The sequence below is a fragment of the Vombatus ursinus genome, unplaced genomic scaffold, assembly GCF_900497805.2.
Source record: "Vombatus ursinus unplaced genomic scaffold, bare-nosed wombat genome assembly UNPS02014786.1, whole genome shotgun sequence".
Taxonomy (NCBI): domain Eukaryota; kingdom Metazoa; phylum Chordata; class Mammalia; order Diprotodontia; family Vombatidae; genus Vombatus; species Vombatus ursinus.
The window spans coordinates 12203243-12225527 of record NW_020954564.1 but is presented as its reverse complement, the minus strand read 5'-3'; the positions used below and the strand labels follow the sequence as shown (position 1 = coordinate 12225527).

Here is a 22285-nt window from a genome sequence, read left to right as displayed (position 1 = left end):
CCCACTCTAACTACAAAAAAAGAGATGGGTGGTACATAACAGTTTAGGATTTTGGCAGCCAGCACGTATTTGCTCCAGACCTTTTTGGTTGCCTTCTTGCTAGTTTCTTTCAGGTGTGACTTGTGAAAGCTCTGTACATGTCTATGTCCGAGCAATTACCCTCTTCTTGCTCAGGGAGAAAGAAGTCAAGCCCAGACTACTCAGATTACTACTGGGGAAAGAGCTGGACTTGGACTCAGGAGACCTGGATTCAAATCTGACTCTGAAATTTACCAGCTGTTTGACTCTGGACATGTCACATAACCATTCTAAGCCTCAGTTTCCTTATCCATTAAAAGGTGTTAATAATACTTGTACTACATACTTTACAGACTTTCCATGGGGAATGAATTTTGTAAGCCTCTTAAATGTTATCATCATATTTACTTGTGGCAAAATAAATATTGCATTTAATTTCTGAGTTTGGTATATTTAATGGTGTGATAATTGTGATTTATTTTTGGAAATACATTGTTTAAAGACTTCAATATGAAATCACTTAGGTTAAGTGGTTCTGATGGCCATAAATATATCAACAATGACTGACAGCCTGTGTGTTTTCACTGTCCTGACTTATTCTGACCCTTTATCAAACATGTAAATGATCATGGCTCCTGACTGGGTGAGGATCACACTGCATGCTAACACCCATTCCTGGGGTCCCTAATTACCAATGGAAGCCCTAACCCAATTTCTGGTCCCATTCAGAAAACTCTCCTGGTATTGATAAGTAACCCAGGGAATTTCCCTATCACTTCTTGATCTGATTAGGAATGCCCCTTCCTCTATCTGACATCATTTACCTGTTCTCAAACTGGCTCATCTTTAAGGTATAAAATTTCCCTGCGGATACCCTACTCCACGTGTATACTCCCACTGAGATTTTTGCCACAATACACATCTCCCTGCCTTATAGGACTGATTCTGACCTTGTGTACATTGATGAATCTCTGTTGTACTGCCATATAGTATGTATACTTGTCTGCTTGCTGTGCCACACAGCAGCAATGCTCATCCTGTGCTAGTTTCCAGAGTACCAAATTTCCCATAAATATTCAAACTCAGGTCTTTGTTCTAACCTGAGCTGTGAGACCAAATATGGCAAACAGTTACTAAGAAAACTTTAATTCTCCATTAACTACTGAATAAAGTATAAACACTTCACCTAACATTCAAAGTCTTCCACGATTTGCCCCCAACCTAATTTTTCAACTTTTTTCCCCCTCAAATTCCTTCTCTTCATTTACCCTGGGTTCCAGTCAAATCAGACGACTTGCTGTACTTCAAATGTGCTCCTTAGTTTCTAGTCTTCTTGTTTCTTCTTATGCTGTTCACAGGATTATAGATTTAGAGTTTGGAGGGATCACAGAAGTGATCCACAACATAAGGGGTGGAATGCTTCTCCAAGCTGACCTTGATAGTAAAGTAGCAGAGCTGGGGTTTTAATATTCTGACTCCAAGTCCAGCTATTTCCATTAAACCAGGCTAACTCTTCCCTTCGTCTTGGAAGCAATTAGACTCCTCCTTATCCTTTAAATAATAATAGCATGCACTTAGCACTTTAGGATTTAAAAAATGTTAGGTGAAGAATTTGGAATTTATTCAAGAGATAAAATAAGTGGTTACTGAGTAACCTCTAAATATACTATTCTTTGAAATTAAACACAATATTTATTCTTCCACAGGTAAGTAAAGCACCATGTAAAGAGTACTGAATTGGAGTAAGGGATTTGGGATCAGTTTAATTGGTTTTCACCTATGTGATTTTGTGTAAGACTTAGGTCTAACCTTTCCGGACCTTGGCTTTCTCATCTGTAACATGGGGAACAACTTACTGCTTCAGGGTTTTGGGAGTCAGATGGCAAAAAATTATCAGACATTTTTACTACAGACATTTTAGTGGTAAAATAAAGATGTGAAGTTACAACTTTCATTCTCTCCCTCCCCAAGTACCCTGGAAATGTTGCAGTTTTCTTCTGAGAGGCAATATGGAATAGTATAGGGGAAAGAAAGACCTGTCTGAGGTCTATCAATCACTAGCTGTGTGGTTTTGAGCTAGCCATTTCATTTTGCTGAACCTCAATTTTCTCATCTATGAACTGAGGGATACTGTTACCTGTAGAACTGTGCCTAATGCACACATCTGTTGTAAGAATCGCATAAGAAAATTCATTTAAAGGGCTTTGTAACCATAAAGCACTATATAAATTTAAGCTATTATTACATAATAATAATTATGATGATAACAACTAGCACTTTATAAAAAGTCTGCCAATGCAATTCCAGTCACTTGAGAATAATCTATACAGAATAGGAATGATTCCTTAAGTCATATTTTTCTATCGAAGGACAATGACCTGTGGGGCATGAGGTGTGGGAAGTCAATCTAACAAATGGCCAAATGATTGCCTACATTATCCTAAAATTTTTTTGTATTAAATGTAGCTAATAAAGATGTCCTATTCCAACAATTAACAATTAAGAATGGTTTACACTGCATTGCTTTCACAACAGCACTGTGAGCAAGGTGGTAAAAGTAAGATGTCTCTATTTTAAAGGGTTCTTATCAGGGAAAATGACTTGTCTACAGTCATATAACCAGTGAGTGATAGTAGCAGAAAGAAAGCTTTCTGACCAAGATTAGTGTTTAATCCACCACTCCATATCCTGTCTCTAAAAATCTGAAGATCTGATCTTTTCACACGAAACCTCACTCATCAGTCTCCTGGTTGACCTGATTTCCGTGATGCTGCTTTCTTCCCATCTGTCTGACCAACTGTTCTTAGCCCCCTCTCCCCTCAGCGAGGGTGTCCTGTCTCACAGAGCTCTGCCCAGGGTCCACTTCTTTCTCTAAATATACGCAGAGATCCAGCTTCAGCTTCTCCTAGACTGCAACTGCATTACAAGATGCCTGTTGGTCATCTCTGGGTGTTGAACCAGGATCTCAGATTCAACAGGGCTAGAATGGAGCTCATCTTCTCCTTTAGCCTGTCCCTCCTTCCAACTTCCTTCTGCTGACAGTATGCCCATCTTCCCAGTCACTCAGGTTAATGATCCCAGACTCATCCTTAACTCCTCTTCCTCTCTCATCCCTCACCATATCCAGTAAGTAGAAAATGTCAACGAGTTTTTCCTGATACCTCTCACATCCTTTCTTTTCTGTCTCTCCACATGGCTACCACCTTAGTCAAGGCCCTCATTAGCACCACACCGCACTACTGTGATAGCCTCCCAACTGGTTTCCCTGCCTCCAGTTTCTCCCTTCTCCAAAGCATCCTCTATACAAGTCACTCCCATGGTCAAAAAGCTTCGATGGCTCTGACTGTTTAAAGGATAAAATGTAAAACCCTCAATCTGGCATTTCATGTTCTTGCAATCTGGCTCCCATATACCTTTTCATCCTTACTGCACACAACTCCCCATTAGGAAATCTACATTCCAGACAACATGGACTAGTTGTTCTCCAAACTCAACAGGACCTCTCCTTTCTCTGTGTATCTGTGTGAGCTGTTCCCCACCTTTAGCACGCACTTCATCCTCACCTTTAAGACTCAGTTCAGATGCTGCCTTCCTCCATGACCCTTTTCCCCCTCTTTTCCTCCTCCATTTTCCTGACACCATCCTGATACTCATGGTGTATCCTCTAACTCTTCGAGGGTAGGGAATGTTTCCTCTTTTTTTTGGTCTATGTATCCCTAGTGTGTAGGATATTGCTTCACAAGTAGGAGGTGTTGAATAAATATTCACTGAATCAAATTTGTTAAATTTTCATGATAGAAATCAGTTTCACAGAGAATCCTAACATTTGATGCTGTCTCAATGAAAGCTGCAAACTGAAACACAGTTCACCTGACATTTTCCTCATTCGTACAATAACTCTTTCAAAGCAAGAAGTACCTCTAAGTCATATGCCTTCAACTACTTACTTGCCCTAACCCAGGTCTAACCCATACACCTGAGTCAAGCTTGCCTATCACGGATTAAATCCAAATCCAACAACAGTGAGGTGGGACATCTTCCATTTGGATTCTTCTTGGAAACTAAGACTATCAAAGGGTTTCAAATTAATGGGAATTCAAAAGGGGCTAATGTGTGCACTTACACTGATTTCTCTTCAGAGAGGTAGAAAAGGAGGGCATTTTAAGCCATGCTGCTTGATCTTCTCCTGGCTATGAACTCTCATAAACAACCTGTATTACATTACTGACATACTTATCTTATTCTTCCCTTACTAGATTTTAAGTGCCTCGAGGTTAGGGAACATTTTCATTTTCCACTGATCCCTCCCCAATAGTTAGCACAGTGCGGCCCAGAATAGGTGCTCAATAAATGTTTGAGGAAGACTGGATATGGAACCCTCCTATGTCATATTTGCAAAATGAGTATAGCAATTGTTTGCACAGAAATGTTGTGAAAACTAAGTAAGAATGTGAAAGCAATTTGAAAAACATTAAAGTGTTACACAAATGTAAGAGATGAATATAGGACTTCTTGGTTTTGCTACTTATATGACCTTGGGTAAGTCAGAAACTCTGGGCTTCAGTTTTCTCATCTGTAAAAAAATGAGGGCGTTGAATAAGACAAACTCTAGGGATTCCTTCCAACTCTAAATCCTATGATCCCATTATTATACATTCAGTAACAATGTGCTATCTTGGAAGTTTCACAGACTTCTACATTTAGGTGAAACCTAGCAGAGGAAAGGGAAAGGAAAACTTAAAATATATAAATTACTTTCTACCTTCATATTGCAAGCTAATTCCATTAGCTTTTTTGCATTTTCTTCAGAGCGATATCGCTTAGGAAGCTGAACCCGAAAGAACTTCAAAGCCCCTTCAAAGTCTGTCAGCAGCAGATCATCCTTGGAAGTCTTCAAAAAGAAGGCAAGAAAACAAATACAAACACAGAAACATTTGCTGTGAAAATACACAAGCAGCATTTGAATAAAGCTAAAGACAGTGACTATAACTAGTGCTTTCCCCTCTTCATGTCTTTGCTTGAGCAATCCCTAAGCCTGGAATGTCCTCCTTTCTCTTTGGCTATCGAATCCCTACCCATCCCTCAAAGCTTAACTCAAATGCTACTTCTCCCATGAAGCCTCTTGGCTCCTGATGCCACCCTTCTTCTGTGTTTCCCCTCATCAAAATGCACTTGGTTTTATACCTGTCTAATACACTGAATATATATCATAGTTACCTGTGTATATGTCATATCTCTGTACTAGACTCTAAGACTTCTGAGATAAATCTCGTATTTTTCTAGTACCAAGTACAACGGCACTTAGTATACACGTAATAAATGTTTTTCAAAAAAGTCTTTCTCAGAACCTCTTCTTTCAGTTTAGGGCACTGCAACACCAACATGTGGAAGCACTGACATAATGTAGGAGGTGGCTGTTTAAGTTTACTTTAAGATAAGACTAATTGCTATACAGTTTACAGAACGAGGATGAAATAAAAGTTTGACAGAAAGGCTTACCTTTAATAAACCGAGGGCAACGTTAAAAATAACACTTATTCCCTAAAGAAGAAGGACAAAACGAACAATTTTAGTACTTGAGTCTGATTATTATATTTGCTTCATAAAAACTTATTTTGATGTTTGAAAAAGTGATTTCCAACATCCTTTCCATCTCTAAATCCTAGGAACCATTAATTAAACCAGAGAACAGAATCTTGGGAAAAGGGTAGGGCCAATGCTCTGCGCTGACAATCCATTTGAACTGTTGTCATCTCATGTTTTCCTGAGAAAGGATGCTTCTTGTACCATTCTCATATGATTCCCTAAGGCTAATTTCTTAAATGCAACCACGTGATTCAAAATAAAAATTTTACACTCTATTTGTTATGTAGTGAAGTATGTTAAAACTTACCAGTATATCGCAAAGACTTCAATGCTTTGTTGGCAGTGTGTGTCACACTTGGGGTACCTCTGTCCAAATAGCCTATGTACCCTTTTTTATCCTCATGAACTGAAATCATAGAACCTCTGAGCTGGAAGAGCTCTCTGGGGTTTTCTAGCAACTAATCCACACCTGAAGAGGAAACCCCTTTACAACATCTCTGACAAGTGGCCAGCTACCCTCTGTTAAAAGACCTTCAAGACTGGAAACACTACTACCTTCTGGTAACTCACTGGATCTGTGGATAGCTCTAATTGAAAGGGAAAGTACACTCAACTGCCTCTCCATAACTTTGACCCACTGTGCCTTGTTCTGTCCTGTGGGGCCAAGCAGAATAAAAGGCTCAGTTGGAAGTAGTCTTTAGCATCCCATCTTCTCTCAGGAAACATGAAACAAGTTTTTGGCTCCTAAGGTAAGAGCCAGAATTTACTAGGATGGTTGATGTCATTTGGCATTTTGTCATAAGGGAGGATGCATTACCTGGACATGACCATGATGTGAAAATAAGATATTAAAAAAATCAGAAAAGTAAAAACCAAAACAGATAGCTGACATTTCCATGATCTTTGCCAGTTTTTATAAAACCTTTTCCTCCCAAAAGTTCTTTTAAGTGAATATGATCCTGATGTTACAGAGTAGCAAACAGACCATCAAAAAAGGAAAGCAATTCACAGACTTTTGTAGGAGTAAGGGAACTTAGAAATGATCTGTATATTTTAAAGATGAGGAAACTGAGATCAAGAGGGGGAAAGTGATTCATCCAAGAAGCACAAAGGTATTGTTAGAGCTAAGATTGAAATTCAAATCTTTTCATTATAGTTTCACTGGTCATTTCAGGATACGACATTGCCTTTCAATCAGATCCATGTGGTGGTTAAGAAACCACTTTGTTTAAGGCCTACATGTGTACAAACCTTCCTCTTTTTGCCTAGACCTACCCCTCCACCTTTCTGTCCATCTGAATGGCTTTTCCCACTCCTCCCTCTCTGAGTGAGATGGGAAACTGACAAATTTGTGTGGATCACTGAATAAGAGAGACTAGGAAATTCCTTCGCCTTTGCTTGCATTGTTCTCCATACCAGGAATACTTCTTGCCATTCTCTTCACTTTGTTTGCTGATATCCTACCTATCCTTCAAGACTCCTCTATGAAACTTTTACTTACCGCCCCCCAATCTAGAAAGGACTTCTCCCTTATGTGAACTCATAAGACTTTACAATCCTCTTCTACATTTACATATTCTAATTTACATTTCATTTATTTATGAACACCTCAATTTCCACCCCTCCAGACACTGGATTGTAAATTCCTTCATGATAAGAAATAAGTCTTATTTTTTGTCTTCTTCTGGGATTTAGCAGAGTACAAAGTAGCAGCCAGTGTACTGTAGTGGAAAGAAGCACTAAACTTGGGAGTCTGCATTTGAATTTTGGCTTTTTCTATGTGATCTCAGGCAAAACTGACACCATTAGCCTAGAGCTCCCTCTTTTCGCCTCCACACCCCACATTTACTCAGATATTTTCCCTTACTATCTTCTCCTACATCTGTGTCATATGAGGAGACGGCTCTTCTCCTTGCCATGGCAAGCCCCTCTACACTTATTCCATTCTGTCGTCTCCAGTAGATTGCTTCCTCTATCACAAAACCTCAATCTCACCCTCTCTACTGGCTGTTTTCCTAAAACACACTTATTAGGCTGCTTCCCTGCCTACAAACACACTTATATCTCCACCATCCTTAAAAACCCCTCACTTTGACAATAGTCAGCATCTCACTGCTAATCACTGTCCTATATCTCTCCTCCTTTTCATGGTCAAACTCTTCGAAAAAGTTATCTATAACAGGTGCCTCCTCTCCTGCCTTGTCCTTTCCCTTGCCCACTTGATTCTAAATCCTCAACAGTCAGGCTTCCAGCCTCATCATTCAACTAAAACCGCTCTTTCCAAAGTTACCAATGATCCCTTAATGGCCAAATCCAATGGCCTTTTCTTCTCTTTTCCCTCTATACTATTTCATCTCGTGATCTCATTATCTCCCATGGATTAAATTATAATCTCTAAGTCAGTGTTTCTCAGATTTACTTATTCAGTCCTAAACTCTCTCATCTCCAATCTTATATCATCTTTTTGCCTTTGGACATCTCAAATTGGATCTTAAACTCAAAATGTCCAAAAGAGAACTAACTCCAAACCCTCCCTTCTTAATTTCACTTTTATCCATGCTTGTAACCTAGGTGTCATTCTCAACAACTCTTGACTCACACTTACTCCATATATAAAATCTGTTGTCAAGTCCTTCGAAACCTCTCTTGAATACAACCCCTTCTCACCTCTGACACAGCCACCAGTCTGGTGAAGGCCTTTGTCACCTCACACATGCATACTGCAAGAGCCTGTTGGTTGGTCTCCCTGCCTCCAATCTCTAGTCTCTCTCTGTCTAGTCCATGCTCTGCTTACCTATCAAAATGATCTTCCTAAAGCTTAGCTCATGTGACTCACCTACTCAATAAATGCCAGTGGGTCCCTTATCTTCCACCCAGCTGATGTGCCTGGTTTTCACCAAAGTCTCTAATAACTCCTTTGTTATTCTGAAACTCCCTCCTTCTCATTACTCCCTGACCCTGAGAACCCTCCCTCTCTCTGACTGGAAGAGTGGAGGGTAGATAGTGGAGATCCTCCCAGATCCTCCATTTAAGGAGGTGGCCCAATGCAGACAGCTCAACATTCTCCACGGCTGCAGATCTTCACTATGTCCCCGTACCGGGTATTCTCCTTCCCCCCACTTTTTAGGTGCTGTGTTCCCCCATTAGATCACGAGATCCTTGAAGGCATGAGCTGTCTTTTGCTTTGTACACTCATTACCAGGCACAGTGCCTGGCACATACAGTAGGTGCTTAATAAATGTTTATTGACTGGCTCCCTATTACCTCTAGGATCAAATATAAAATCCTGTTTAGCTTTTAAAGCTCTTCACAACCATGCCCCTTCCCATCTTCATGCTTTACTCACTTCTACATACTCTATGATCCAGTGACATTCTTTCTGTTCCCTGTACTACTATGTCCCAAGTTCATACCTTTTCACCAGCTAGTCCTTACATCTGCAACACTCTTCTTCCTTTTCTCTACCTCTTAGCTTCCTTGTCTTCCTTCAAGTGCCACTTAAAATTCATCTCCTGTGGCTTTTCCTGATCACCCTGGGGAAGCTAGTGACTTCCCTCACTGATTATCTCCAATTTATCCTGTATGTTTTTTGTACATAATCATTTACATGTAGTCTCCTGAATTAGACTGTGAGCTCCCTCAGAGTACATTTTGGTTTTGCCTTTCTTTATATCCCCAGTGCTTAACAGGATTTGGAGTCAAAGGGCTGTGTAAGCTCCTTGAAGCAGATTGTTTTTGCCTTTCATTGCATCTCCAACACTTAGCACAGGGCCTGGTGCATGGTAAGTAATTAGATGCCTGGTGACTATTAACTCACTGAATTCCCTTCCCTGAGCCTCAGTTTGATCATCTGTAAAATTGGACAAAATGATACATATGATCTCTTTCCCTCTAATTCCTATGATCTTATAAATTTCTCATCTCCCTTACTTGGCTTATTCCAAGCACGTTTTATGCATCTCTGTCTGCCCCACAGCCTCTCTCACCATGGGACCTAGGAGAGTGCACTGTATGTGGCCCTGGCAGGAAGGTGGAGAGGGAGGACCAGCAGACTTAGCTTTGGCTTAAAATGTTAGTTCTGCACATACTAACTTGGAGATCTTGGACAAGTCACACAATTACAGAATATCTGAATTGGAAAGGATCAGCTAGGCCAATCTCTCCACTTTACAGATAAGCATATTGGAGTTCGTAGAAATAATTTTCTTAAGGTTATTTGTAAAATGGGGATATTTGCCACAGGGGAACTATATGCTATACCTCAATTTACCAGCTCTGAATAACAGCAAGAAGATAACCATTTATCTTTGAAATGGTGGGAAGAAGACTGTAAAACAAAGGCAAAGTTGTGTGGTCACTGATACATACCTCACACAACAGCAGGTCAATTATATGGAAGACCATGTAGAGAGGGAATTTCGCAGTGAAGAGAGTAAGAAACCACTGGGAAGCATACATATGTGCTTCAAGGCTTATATCCAGGAAGTGGCTGTAAAGGTCGGGAATGTATTCCTGAAATGGCAAACTAATTAGTTTTTTGGATGAATGTAGCGGTTGATTCACACTCTGAACACTTTTAAATCTGCTAGGAAGAAGACAATAAAGTCACATACTTATGAGAGTTCTCTGTCTGTCTCTTTTTTTTCCCCTTCAAAGCAGCAAGTACAGTCACTGAGAAGAAAATATAGCATCTGGAATTCAATTGGAGCAAAGCCAATTCTCTTCCTATTCAATTTATGAGCTTGCTCTGAACACAAAGAAAAGGCCCCTCCCAAATAGTGACAAATATTTGAGAAATTCATTTTCTCTACCAGGTTAGAATATATTTCTCTACCAGGTTAGAAAAGCTAGCTTTATTTGCAGTATAAGAACCACAAACAGAAAAAAACAAACATCTCTGTGAACAATATTTCTTGACTGATTTCATTGTAATAAAGTCCCCTGAACATCATTTGACCTTTGAGATATTTATGAAAATAGAGACAGTTCACACACATCAGGGTCATACCTTATTAACCTTTGTACTATTAACATGCAAAAAAGCTATTAAAAGAAAAATTAACTTCATGTGGAAATGCATGACAAAAGTAAAATCCTCTCACAGCTCTTCTCCTACCCAAATTATAGAAACTTAAGAGTTGGAAGGGACCCTAGAGGTCATTTAGTCCAACTCCAAACCTCTCTCATAAAAAAGTGATTGTCCTCTGACAGAAAACATTCAGGGATGGGGCACTCACTAAAAAATAAACGCAACTCATTTCACTGTTTGATATCTCTAGTTATCTGGAAGTTTTTCTTATATTGAGCCTTATATTGCCCCCTTCAGTAACTTCCAACTATTGTTCCTACTTCTGTTCTCTGAGCTCAAGCAGTTTTTCTGTTCGTTCTCTCTTTCACAGGACTGCCTGCCACCTGTACGGCACAGGCTCCAGTCCCTTTCAAATCTTGGTTGCTCTTCCCTAAATTTGTGCTGGGCTGTTAATATTATCCCTTCCAAACTGAGGATTATACTGCAGATGTGGTCTGCCTAAGGAAAAGGACAGTGGCTTTATAATGTCTTAAATACAGTTTGACCCTATACCTGCATGAGACGTTCCAACTGGTAAAACTTGCAGTGCAAATCTTCAAAGTTTTGCTTGAAAAGTTCCCTGAGCCCATAGTCAAACATGATTTTGACCAGAACACTGAAAGCCTGTTCCTCGGGCATCTATGAAAGAAAAGACAAAACAAACAAGAAAACAGATTTTACAGCAGTTTTTCTTTTCAATATATTAAGCTCATGCCTCCCTGTCCTCATCTGGATAGCAGGAAGAAGAGGGGCAGACAACAACAGAGATCTGCATTTTTATTTCCTATCTTGTGTCAGATCTGACAAGAGAAAACAAGTGTCTCTTCTTTAAACTCAGTCATCATCTCCTTGAGCCAAAGAGGCAACATTAAACCCCAATGCTGTGAAGAGCTAGCACTATGTTGTCAATTCTATTTGTTTTTCTGTTCATTTGTTGGAATGAGGATAAGACACGGAGAATAGAATTTGTCATTTTAAAACTAATCAACTCAAAAGAATGCCAGGGCAGAAAGGGACTTTATAATTTCCAAGTGACCCTAGAGATGATTTAACTTCACATCTTTCATTTTATGGAGGGGGAATTGAGGTCCAGAAAACAGAAATGACTTGCTTAAGGCATATTCTATAGGGATTTAAAGAACTAAATAGAGGCAGCTAGGTGGCATAGTAGATAGAGCACCAGCCCTGGAGTCAAGAGGCCCTGAGTTCAAATCTGGTCTCAGACACTTGACACTTATTAGCTGTGTGATCCTGGGCAAGTTACTTAACCCTGATTGCCTCACTAGAAACAAAAAAATAGAACTTAATAGAACAAAACAATAGCAAAGTTGGAACTAGAACCTCAGTCTCTTGATTCTTGATCTAGTATTTTTCTTTTTATGCTGAGCTGTCCCTTATCACATCAAGCATCTAATCCACTCTAGTTTCCTTAATGTTAAAAATGTTAACTTTTCTCTCAACTAACCAGAAAAGACATAACTAGCTGGAGATTGTATGCCTTACTAATGAATGACAATTATATTGTAATTAAACTACTACAAAAATCTTACTTGAGTTTTGTTTATAAATGGCAACATTTATGTACATACTCCAGAATGTGATGGAAAAGTACTTGCTTGTGAACCTGGCAAAATAGTTGTTGCTTCTGGTTGTTGTTGCCGTTTTAAAGCACTGGAAATTTTACATTTAGGACTCCGTATTATTACAGTATCAATCTCTCAAAAAAGTGAGGAAGGTAGCAGAAGATGAGTAAGGAAATCATTGGAAATATATTCAAGAAGTGTTAGGTAAAGTAACAGCTAAAAGACTTCTATTGGGTTATTGTGTGGAGGGCTATATTGAGAGAGCCCATCTATCCTCTCTCTGTAAAGGGCCCACACTGTTATACAAAGTCTAATGATATTAATAACAATGGTTCACACTTGCATGTTCTTCATATTTTAAACCACATAAAAAAACCCCAAACGATCCTGGGAGATAGACTAGGGAAATGTATCCTCTCCTTTCAGCAGATAAGAAAACTAAGGATTAGAGTAGAAAAGACTTGGACATTTTCACATGGCTAGTAAGTGGGAAAGGAGAAACTTGAACCCAGATCTCTAGACTTTAAACCTAGAGCTCTTTCTTTCTATAGTACTCTGCTCCTTAGGGTTGGAGAGAGAGGCCTGACCTAGTATGACATTTCTATGTGAATGACTGACCATTCCACAAACACTTATTAAATATCTCTACTGCATGCACTGTTCTTGGTGTGAGTGAGAAGAGGTCCAAAGCTTAGATAAGACAAACTTCCTAACCTCAGGGTGCCATCATGAAACACACAACATCACACACTAAGTGCATAGTGAGAATCAAATGAGGACACAGCAGGTGCTTTTATTACAGAGGAATAGGATGAAGTGCTGTCTGAGGTGAAGAGGGAAGGTTAATGTAGAGGATTAGGGAAGAGTTCTGGCGAGGCAGGATGGGAGTAGCATTTTAAAGGAAGGGTTAGAATTCCAAAGGCAGAGGAATGTGATATACTCTACCTCAATAAACTCAATAAACTCAGGAGTAAGACTTGGCATTAATTTAAGTGATGACACTGCAAGAGAGCTGACATCATCCACATAGCCAATGTGGCAAGCACCAGCATCCTCCCAGAGATTTCAATAATCAAAACCCATAAATTATGGTTAGGGACCTAACTATCCACCTGTTTCATAAAGGGACCATGATTACTGCATCTCTTATTTTAGAAAAAAAAATTATGAGGCCCAATGCTAAGAACAAATCAATCAAGATAACCTTGTGAAAACCCTGAAATCTGATGACAACTGTAAAGGTGAGAAGAGCAGGAAAAAGAAGACTGGGAGTCAGATGAGCTGAATTTGAATCCTGGCTCTTGCTACTTCCTAGCTGTGTATGTCCTTGGACAAGTCACTCTCTCTCTTTCAGCCTCAGTTACCTCTTTTGTAAAAAGAAGAGATTGGATTCTTTGAGCTCTAAGGTACCTTCTAGTTCTAAATTTTACATCCCTGGAATTTCCTGTGCCTGTAACTATTCTTTCCTTTTTAAAGTCTGTCAGAGGCTATCAGTCATAAGGACAAAGTTCAAACAGATTTCCTGGCTGCCTTATCGACATGGAAGTGATTATGTAAGTAAATTTTATGGAAAACTTTATTGACAGTGGTGTGAAACAGATACTGTTTACTTCTGCCAAATTCAAGAAAAAAAAAACACACAGAAGTACAAAAACCAGACTAAGTTTATATAGGTACACTGTGTTTGGTAAATTCAACCTGGCATTCAAGGCCCTATCAAATCTGACACCTCTCTACTTTTTCAGCTTCATCTAGCACCACTCCCCACCATGAAGGTTATAACCTAGTTAAACGGGACTGCTTTTTGTACCATGTATACATCAAGCCCTTTCCTACGTTCTTAGTCATACCATTACACGTCTAAAACATACTTCCCAACGCTCCCAAATCTATGCCTTTTGAAATCCTACTCATCTTCCAAGTCCCAGATCAAATGTTGCTTCTTGCAGGAAGTCTTTCCTTGTTTTGCCAGTCAGAAATGATTTATCTTCGCAAGGTATTCTATACCTTTCTTATGCTTTTATGATACCATATTTTGCATTACAGCTAATGGTTAGTTTTTGTGCATTGGGGCATAATAATAGCTAATATTTATACAGTGCTTACTGTGTACCAGGCATTGTGCTAAGTGCTTTACAATCCATGTCATATTTGGTCTTGACAATAATCCTAGGAGGTAGGTGCTATTATTATTTCCACTTTATAGAAGAAGAAATGGAGATCAAGAACAGTAAAGTGACTTGCCTAGGGTCACACTGCTAGTAAGCGTCTGAGGCTGGCTCTGAACTCAGAGTTTCCTGATTCCAGGTTTGGTGCGCTATCCACTGAGCCACCTCACTGCATCTATTTTCTCCTTTCTGTTAGACTGTAAGCTCCATGAGGTCAGGAGGCTTAGTTATCTTTGCATCTCCTCCTGGACCTAACGCAAGTTATCAAATAATCAGTACTTAATGTTTGTGAGTGAATGGGCTGCGTGTTGGAAGAGAGAAACACTGGTCACCTACGTGCAGAAGTAACACAGCAGCAAGGAACGACTGGCCCTGACAGTAGCCGATCTCTTCATCATATACAGAATAGGCCTGGAAAAAGAACACAGATTTTAATATGCCAAATCACTCACATATCAAGGAAAGCAATTGGACCTGCCTGTGAGCAATGTAGCTGGCTCAGAGAGTGGGAAGCAGGGGAAGGACACAAAGCGTCATCCTGCCCAGCTCAGCCTTCTCTTAGCCTGTCAGTAGGAGCTGGGAGGGCCCCGAGACATCATCCAATCCAACAACATTTTTACAGATGAGGAAATTCAGTCCAGTCAGAGGAAAGGATTCATTACCCTCCTCAGAGAGCTAATTATAATGATCTAACATGGATCCTTGACCTATTCCTGCCCTGCTCACTGAGAGCTGATGAGCATCAAACACCACACCAGAGATAGAGAAGCTCAGTAAAGCTGATTTAGTTTTCTTACTATGAGGGGCAGGAGGGGCACAGTCATATCCAACTCCCACAGTAATACATTTTTTGATGAGAGTGATTTTTCTGAAAATATCATATTTATAGGGTTTTTTTGATGAGAGTGATTTTTCTGAAAATATCATTTTTATAGGTTTGACTGGCTGTTATTCTTTCCTTACCCATCTTCTCAGATCCTTCTCTTCTAAAGTATATAGACACCCAGCATTTCTCAGGATTTAGTTTTTGGCTTTTTGGGCCTTTTCAGGGCTCCATAAAAAAATTTTTTTTTGAGTTTTCATGTCAGCTCTTGTAAAAAGGGATTTCATATAGATTTGAGATGTTTTTTTCCCTGTTTAATAAATCTATTTCTTTTTTAAAATTAATTTATTTGTAGTTTTCAACATTTGCTTCCATAAGCTTTTGAATTTTAAATTTAAAGCTCTCCCTCCCTGCCTTCCTCCCCAAGATGGTGTGTAATCTGATACAGGCTCATTACATATACATTCCTATGAAACATATTTCCACCTTAGTCATATTTTAAAGAAAATTAGAACCAATAGGAGGAACCACAAGAAAGAAGAAACACAACAAAACAGAAGAAAAAAAAGAACAAATAGTATGCTTTGATCTGCATTCAGACTTCTTTTTCTGGATATGAATGGCATTTTCCTTCATGAGACTTTTGGAAATATCTTAGATTCTTGTGTTGCTGAGAAGCATAAATTCATTTCTAGGGAAGCTCCCCTGGATCCCTTCCTTCTTATTTTTCCACTTACGCTTACCAGGATCCTTCCAATTCCAATAAAGCAATCTGGGATGAATATGTCTGAATATGTTTTAGAACTCCCAGAATAAGATTCATTGTTTGATGAGAGTGCTAATAAAAAATTAGTTTTAGGGGCAGCTAGGTGGCACAGTAGATAGAGCACCGGCCCTGGAGTCAGGAGGACCTGAGTTCAAATCTGACCTCATACAATTGACACTAGCTGTGTGACCCCAGGCAAGTCACTTAACCCCAACTGTCTTACCAAAAATAAATAAATAAATAAAATAATATTAGTTTTAAGAAAAACTCAATTGGGTTTGAAAGTTTAACATGTGATTAAATTGCATACAAGCTTTTTTCTATTACATCATAATTGTACTTCCAGAGGTTGGGACCAAAATTTTCACAATCTGGTTACATAAATTTAGGAGTTATGTATTAAATACTAGTACTGAATTGCTCAAAAATCAAATATCTGCCTCCTGATTTGGTGCTTTGTGGTTTAGAAGCACTTTTCTCGCACTCAGCTGCCAACTCCTACCTGAGGTTTTTCCTGATCACCCAGTGTTGGCACTCTTTCCTCCGTGAAAAGACTCAAATTTTACTCCACATTTATTTACTTGTGTCCATAATGTATTTCCCCTGTAAAACGTGAACTCCCTGTACATAGGGCCTGTTTCATTTTTGTCTCTGTATTCCTAGCTAGCACTCTGTGACTGACACACAGTGGGTGCTTAATAAATGTGGAGTGAATTGAATTTGTTTCCGTTTACCACGTATGAAGCCACTTGTTATGTGCTAGATGCTGAGTATTCAAACGTGAAAAATGGCAACAATCCTTGGCTTCAAGGTACTTACAATGCAACAGGAGAGATTAGACACTGAGTGTTTCACTCTAAATCCAGTATTTTTTCCCCATATCAGTAGCCTTACTGATCAATCTGATGAGGTACAACAGGAGAAATTGTGTCTGTATGCTAACAAATGACAGTATAGATTAATGTGACACTCTAATGTTTTTGTTTCTTGTTTGGTGAATTCTTAATAATCCTTTTTCTGGAAAAGTGGCCAGAGAATTGATAACTGTAACAGTATAAGATAGAGGAAAGAGAAGACTGGCTGATTAGAAAAGAAGAATATGATAGAAATGACAATCTTAAGCATCTGATGAAGAGATTAAAAGTAAAAAAAACTCTAGTTTGATCACCTGTAACAAAACAATTTGTATCATACAATTCAACATTTAAGAGAACCTTGATAAATTTTTTTGCTATTTGTGGAAATCCATTCTCTTCCTTCAAAGTTCACACTAGAAGTCATCTTCTCCATGAAGTCTTCCTTGACTAGAAAGTATCTCTCCCTTTTCACCTTTCCCACCGTACTTTGCATGGACATCTGTGTGCTTATCAGTCAGTCAGTAAATAAGCATTTATTAACTGCATACTGTGTGCCAGGCACCGTGCTAAGTGTTGAAGTTTACAAAGAATGGTAAAAAACAGTCTTTGCTCTCAAGGAATTCAGAGTAATGGACAAGACAAAGCATACAAACTACGTACAAACAAGGCATATATGCAAGATAAATATGAAATAAGCAACAGAGAGAACGCACTAGAATTAAGGGGGATCAGGAAAGGCATCCTGTAGAAGGTGAAATTTTAGCTGAGATTTGAAAGAAGCCAAGAGCTAGATGAGGAGGGAGAACATTTCAGACAGGAGGGACAGCCAGAGAAAATGCCTGGAGTCAGGAGACAGGAATGTTTTGTTTGAAGAACAAGAGACCAGTGTCACTGATAACTGCAAAGTACATGGGGGTGGGCAGGTTAGGAACAGCTGTGTAGAAGATTTTACATTTGATCCTGTAGGTGACAAGGAACCACTGGAGTTTATTAAGTAGAGGAATGACATGCCTTTAGGATGACCTATGCTTCAGGAAGATCATGTTTTGACAGCTCAGTGGAGGATGGACTGGAGTAGGGAAAGACTTGCAGCAGGCAGACCAAGAGCAGGCTATCACAGAGTCCAAGCATGAGGTGATGAAGGCCTGTATCAAGGTGGTGGCAATGTCAGAGGAGGAGAGAGGTTACAAGGGCAAGATTGACATGATTTGGCAACAGACTGAATATGGGGGGAGGGATGAGAGAGTGAGAAGGTGAGGACAACAAGTAGGTACACCTCGATTGTGAGCCTTGGTGCTTGGGGCGATAGTGGTACCCTTAAGAGTAATAGGGAAATAAGGAAGAGGGGAAGATTTAGGAGGAAAGATGAGGTCAGTTTTAATCATGTCGAGTTTAAGATGTCTATAGAACATCTGATTTGAGATGTCCAATAGACAAACAAGTTACACAAGATTGAAGATCAGGAGAAGTTAGGGCTAGATAAGTAGATATGAGAATCATTAGCAGAAAGATGATAATTGAATCCATGTGAACTGATAAGGTCAGAGAGTGAAACAGAAGAGGAGAAGAGAAAAGGGTCCAGGATAAAGCTCAGAGGGACACCCATGGTTTGTTGTTGTTCAGTTGTTTTCAGTTGTGTCTGACTCTTCATGGCCCCATTTGGGGTTTTCTTGGCAAAGATAGTGGAGTGGTTTACCATTTCCTTCTCCAGCTCATTTTACAGATGAGGAAATTGAGGCAAACTGGGTTAAGTAACTTGCCTGGGGTGACACAGCTAGTAAATGTCTAAGGCCAGATATGAACTCAGGAGGATGTCTTCCTGATTCCAAGCCCAGTGGTCTATCCACTGTGTCACTTAGTTTGCCCTAACACCGATGGTTAGTGGGTGTGAATTAGATCAAGAACCAGCAAAGGAGACTGAGAAAGAGTGGTCAAGGAGGAAGAAAGAGAACTAGGAGAGGATAGTGTCACAAAATCTAGAGAGAAGAAAATATTACAAGAGGTTGACTGACAGTGTTAAAGGCTGCAGAAAGGTCAAAAAGAATGGGAACTGAGATACTATAAGCAAAATGAGACAGCAAGGAACAATTTACCTGTCAGACCTACAGAGAATAGAAGAATTTATGACCAAACAAGAAATAGAGGACATTATGAAATGCAAAATGGATAATTTTGATTACATTAAATTGAAAGTTTTTGCACAAAGAAAGCCAATGCAATCAAGATTAGAAGGGAAGCAGAAATCTGGGAAAGAATTTTTACAACCAATGTCTCTGATAAAGGTCTCATTTCTAAAATATATAGAGAACTGAGTCAACTTTATAAGAATACAAGTCATTCCCCAATTGATAAATGGTCAAAGGATATGAACAGGCAGTTTTCAGAAGAAGAAATTAAAGCTATCTACAGTCATATGAAAAAATGCTCTAAATCACTATTGATTAGAGAAATGCAAATCAAAACAACTCAGAGGTACCACATCACACCTATCAGACTGGCTAACATGACAAAACAGGAAAATGATAAATGTTGGAGAAGATGTGGGAATATTGGAACACTAATGCATTGTTGGTAGAGTTGTGAACTGATCCAACCATTCTGGAGACCAATTTGGAACTATGCCTAAAGGGCTATAAAAATGTGCATACCTTTTGACCCAGCAATACCACTTCTAGGCCTGTATCCCAAAGAGACCATAAAAAAGGGAAAAGGACCCACATGTACAAGGATCTAAGACAACTCCAAAAGATTCATGATGGAAAATGATATCCACATCCGGAAAAAGAACTATAGAGTCTGAAAGCTGATAGAAGCCTATTATTTGCCTTTTTTGTTTTGTTTGTTCTTTTCCTTGGTTCCTCCCATTGGTTCTAATCCTTCTTTACTAACTGACAGCTCAGCGGAGGATGGACTGGAGTAGGGAAAGACTTGTAACAGGCAGACCAAGAGCGGGCTATTGCATAGTCCAGGCATGAGATGATGAATGTGACTAATGTGAAGATAGGTTTAATATGAACGTATATGTAGAGCCTATATCAAATTGCATGCTGTCTTGGGGTAGGGGGAGGGGAGGAAAGGGGAGAAAATTTGGAGCTTAAAATCTTATGGAAGTGAATGTTGAAAACTAAAAATAAACAAATTAAAAAAAATGAAAACTGAGATAAGGTCACTAGATTTAGCATTTAACAGAGCATTAGTAATTTTGGAAATAGCAATTTTAATTGAATGATGAGATCAGAAGTCAGACTGTTGAGAATTAAGGGGAAAGTGAGAAGAGAAAAAGTGGAGGTATTTTTGTAGATGGCCTCCTAAAGTAGTTTAGCCACAAAAAGGAGGAGAAATATATGATAATAGCTAATGGAGATGGATAGGTCAAGTGTGGGGTTTTGGGGGAAGGAAGAGACAAGGGCATGTTTGTAAACAGAGAAGCAATCAGCAGACAGGGAGACTGAGTGAAGATAAGTGGGAAAGTGAGGATGATAAAGGGGACAATGTGCTAGAGAATGACATTAACGGTACATAGAGAGGGGTTGGCCTTGGCAAGGAGAAGGGCTAACTCTTCATGAGAAACAGGGGTAAAAGAGGAAAGGGTGGCAGAAGGCATCTAAGTAATGTGAGATGAAAATGAGAGGATAATAATAATAAATACTACTAATAATAACTAACATTTATATAGTGCTTCCTACGTGCCAGGCACTGAGCAAAGCACTTTACAATTATTATTTCATTTGATCCTCACAACCACCCTGGGAGGTAGGTGCTATTATTTCATTCATTTTACAGATGAGCAAAATGAGAGAAACTGAGGCAAATATAGGTTTTGTATATATGGATTTGTAGGCTTGGCAATCTATCCACTGTACCACTTGGCTTCCCTAACCAAAGTGCAATATTCCTATTTTTCCTGGCTGCTCCAGAGTGCCTAGCACATAGAAAATGCCTAGTAATGGCTTGCTAACTAAATGAAGAAAAGAATAAAAAAGCATCAAAACACGACTCTCTCTGGTTGTGAGAATGATGAAAACCTGTGTTCTGTTCCCACCCTTACATGGTGCAGGAAATGGATTCAAATGTAAAGTAAAGAGTATAAAACTCATTGTAAACAAAAGGGGGTAATGTGCCCAAAACTATTTTAAAAATTGTTGTAATTTAATACACTATTATCCCATTTCACTGCTTTTGACATTTTATAGAAATAAACATTTAATGCTATTTGTAATTTGCATTTGTACTTATTTATTTACATTTTGTAAATATCTATCTATTTGTCTTCCCTATTAGACTGTAAGTTATTTGAGTGCAGGGGCTGTTTTTACTCTTCTTTGTATCTCTAGCACTTAGCACAAAGCCTGGCAAAGCTTAATAAATTGTTTTTGATTAATTTACCACATCTTGGGTAAAGGTGCTAAATTAACAAACCTAGAGAGACAATAATCATTTCAAAGGAGTTCATAAGCTGTCAATAAAATGAAGCTTCTGAGATATAAAAGATTTCTTAAGAATTCATCATCTACTGGAAAAAGCTCTGGATATTGATTGAGAGAGGGCTTTGAATATCCACTATGCTATTTAGTAGCTGTCTTACCTTGGGCAATGAATGAATAATAAAGTATTTATTTAGTGTTTACCAGGGGCTAGCTAGCACTGTGCTAAGTTCAGGGGATACAAATACAAAAGCAAAGACAGTTCTTGTTCTCAAGAAGCTGACATTCTGGGGCAGCTAGGTGGCGCAGTGGATAGAGTGCCGGCCCTGAAGTCAGGAGGACCTGAGTCCAAATCCAGCCTCAGACCAAACACTTGACACTTACTAGCTGTGTGACCCTGGGCAACTCACTTAACCCCAACTGCCTAAGCAAAAAAAAAAAAAAAAAAAAAAAAAAGAAGCTGACATTCTAATAGGGGAAGACAATACGAATAAGGAGTGGTGGCCAGAGAAGGGCATTTTGGATTAGAAAATTACATGGATGGCAGGTGGAACCACAGACTGACCACTGACCGATATATCTTTTCTAGTAACAGTGGCAGTATGGACTTGATTATGATTTCAGAACTGTTAGTGAGGAGGGAGGGCAACAGCAAGATGGCTGTCAAGAAGGCCAGGAATGAAGTGAAGCCTGGCAGCTGCTACCCTAGAGTGTACCATGTGAGGCACTCAGCAACCACACCTTCATTTTGTCACTTTACCTTGCTGAGCCTCAGTTTCCTCATCTGAAGACGTACTGGACTTGATGATCCCTAAGATCTCTTTCTACTTTAAATTTTTTGAAATTCAGGAAGATTTCTAAATGTAGATATGGAACAGGGAACGACTTGAATTCTGAAATGCTCTAGTCAGACAAGGTATTTAGATCACAGAGGAAAAAAAATGACAATTTGCTCGTAATGTTTTGTATTTTAAAAGTAGTTTAAACAGGTA

General features: G+C 39.2%; 1 protein-coding gene across 4 annotated transcripts in view; it reads right to left on the bottom strand.

The window, feature by feature from the left end:
- LOC114047174 (rab GTPase-activating protein 1) overlaps positions 1 to 22285 on the bottom strand; it is a 218109-nt gene that overhangs the window by 24872 nt on the left and 170952 nt on the right. For 2 of the 4 annotated variants that reach the window (XM_027867964.1, XM_027867965.1), the window contains exons 15-19: positions 14760 to 14834; positions 11186 to 11311; positions 9973 to 10116; positions 5518 to 5559; positions 4781 to 4909 (exon numbers count right to left, since the gene is read on the bottom strand). In XM_027867964.1, coding sequence (XP_027723765.1) covers positions 4781 to 4909; positions 5518 to 5559; positions 9973 to 10116; positions 11186 to 11311; positions 14760 to 14834 — 516 coding nt within the window. The remainder of the gene's footprint in view (positions 1 to 4780; positions 4910 to 5517; positions 5560 to 9972; positions 10117 to 11185; positions 11312 to 14759; positions 14835 to 22285) is intronic. The other 2 variants (XM_027867966.1, XM_027867967.1) reach the window with 1 other exon arrangement.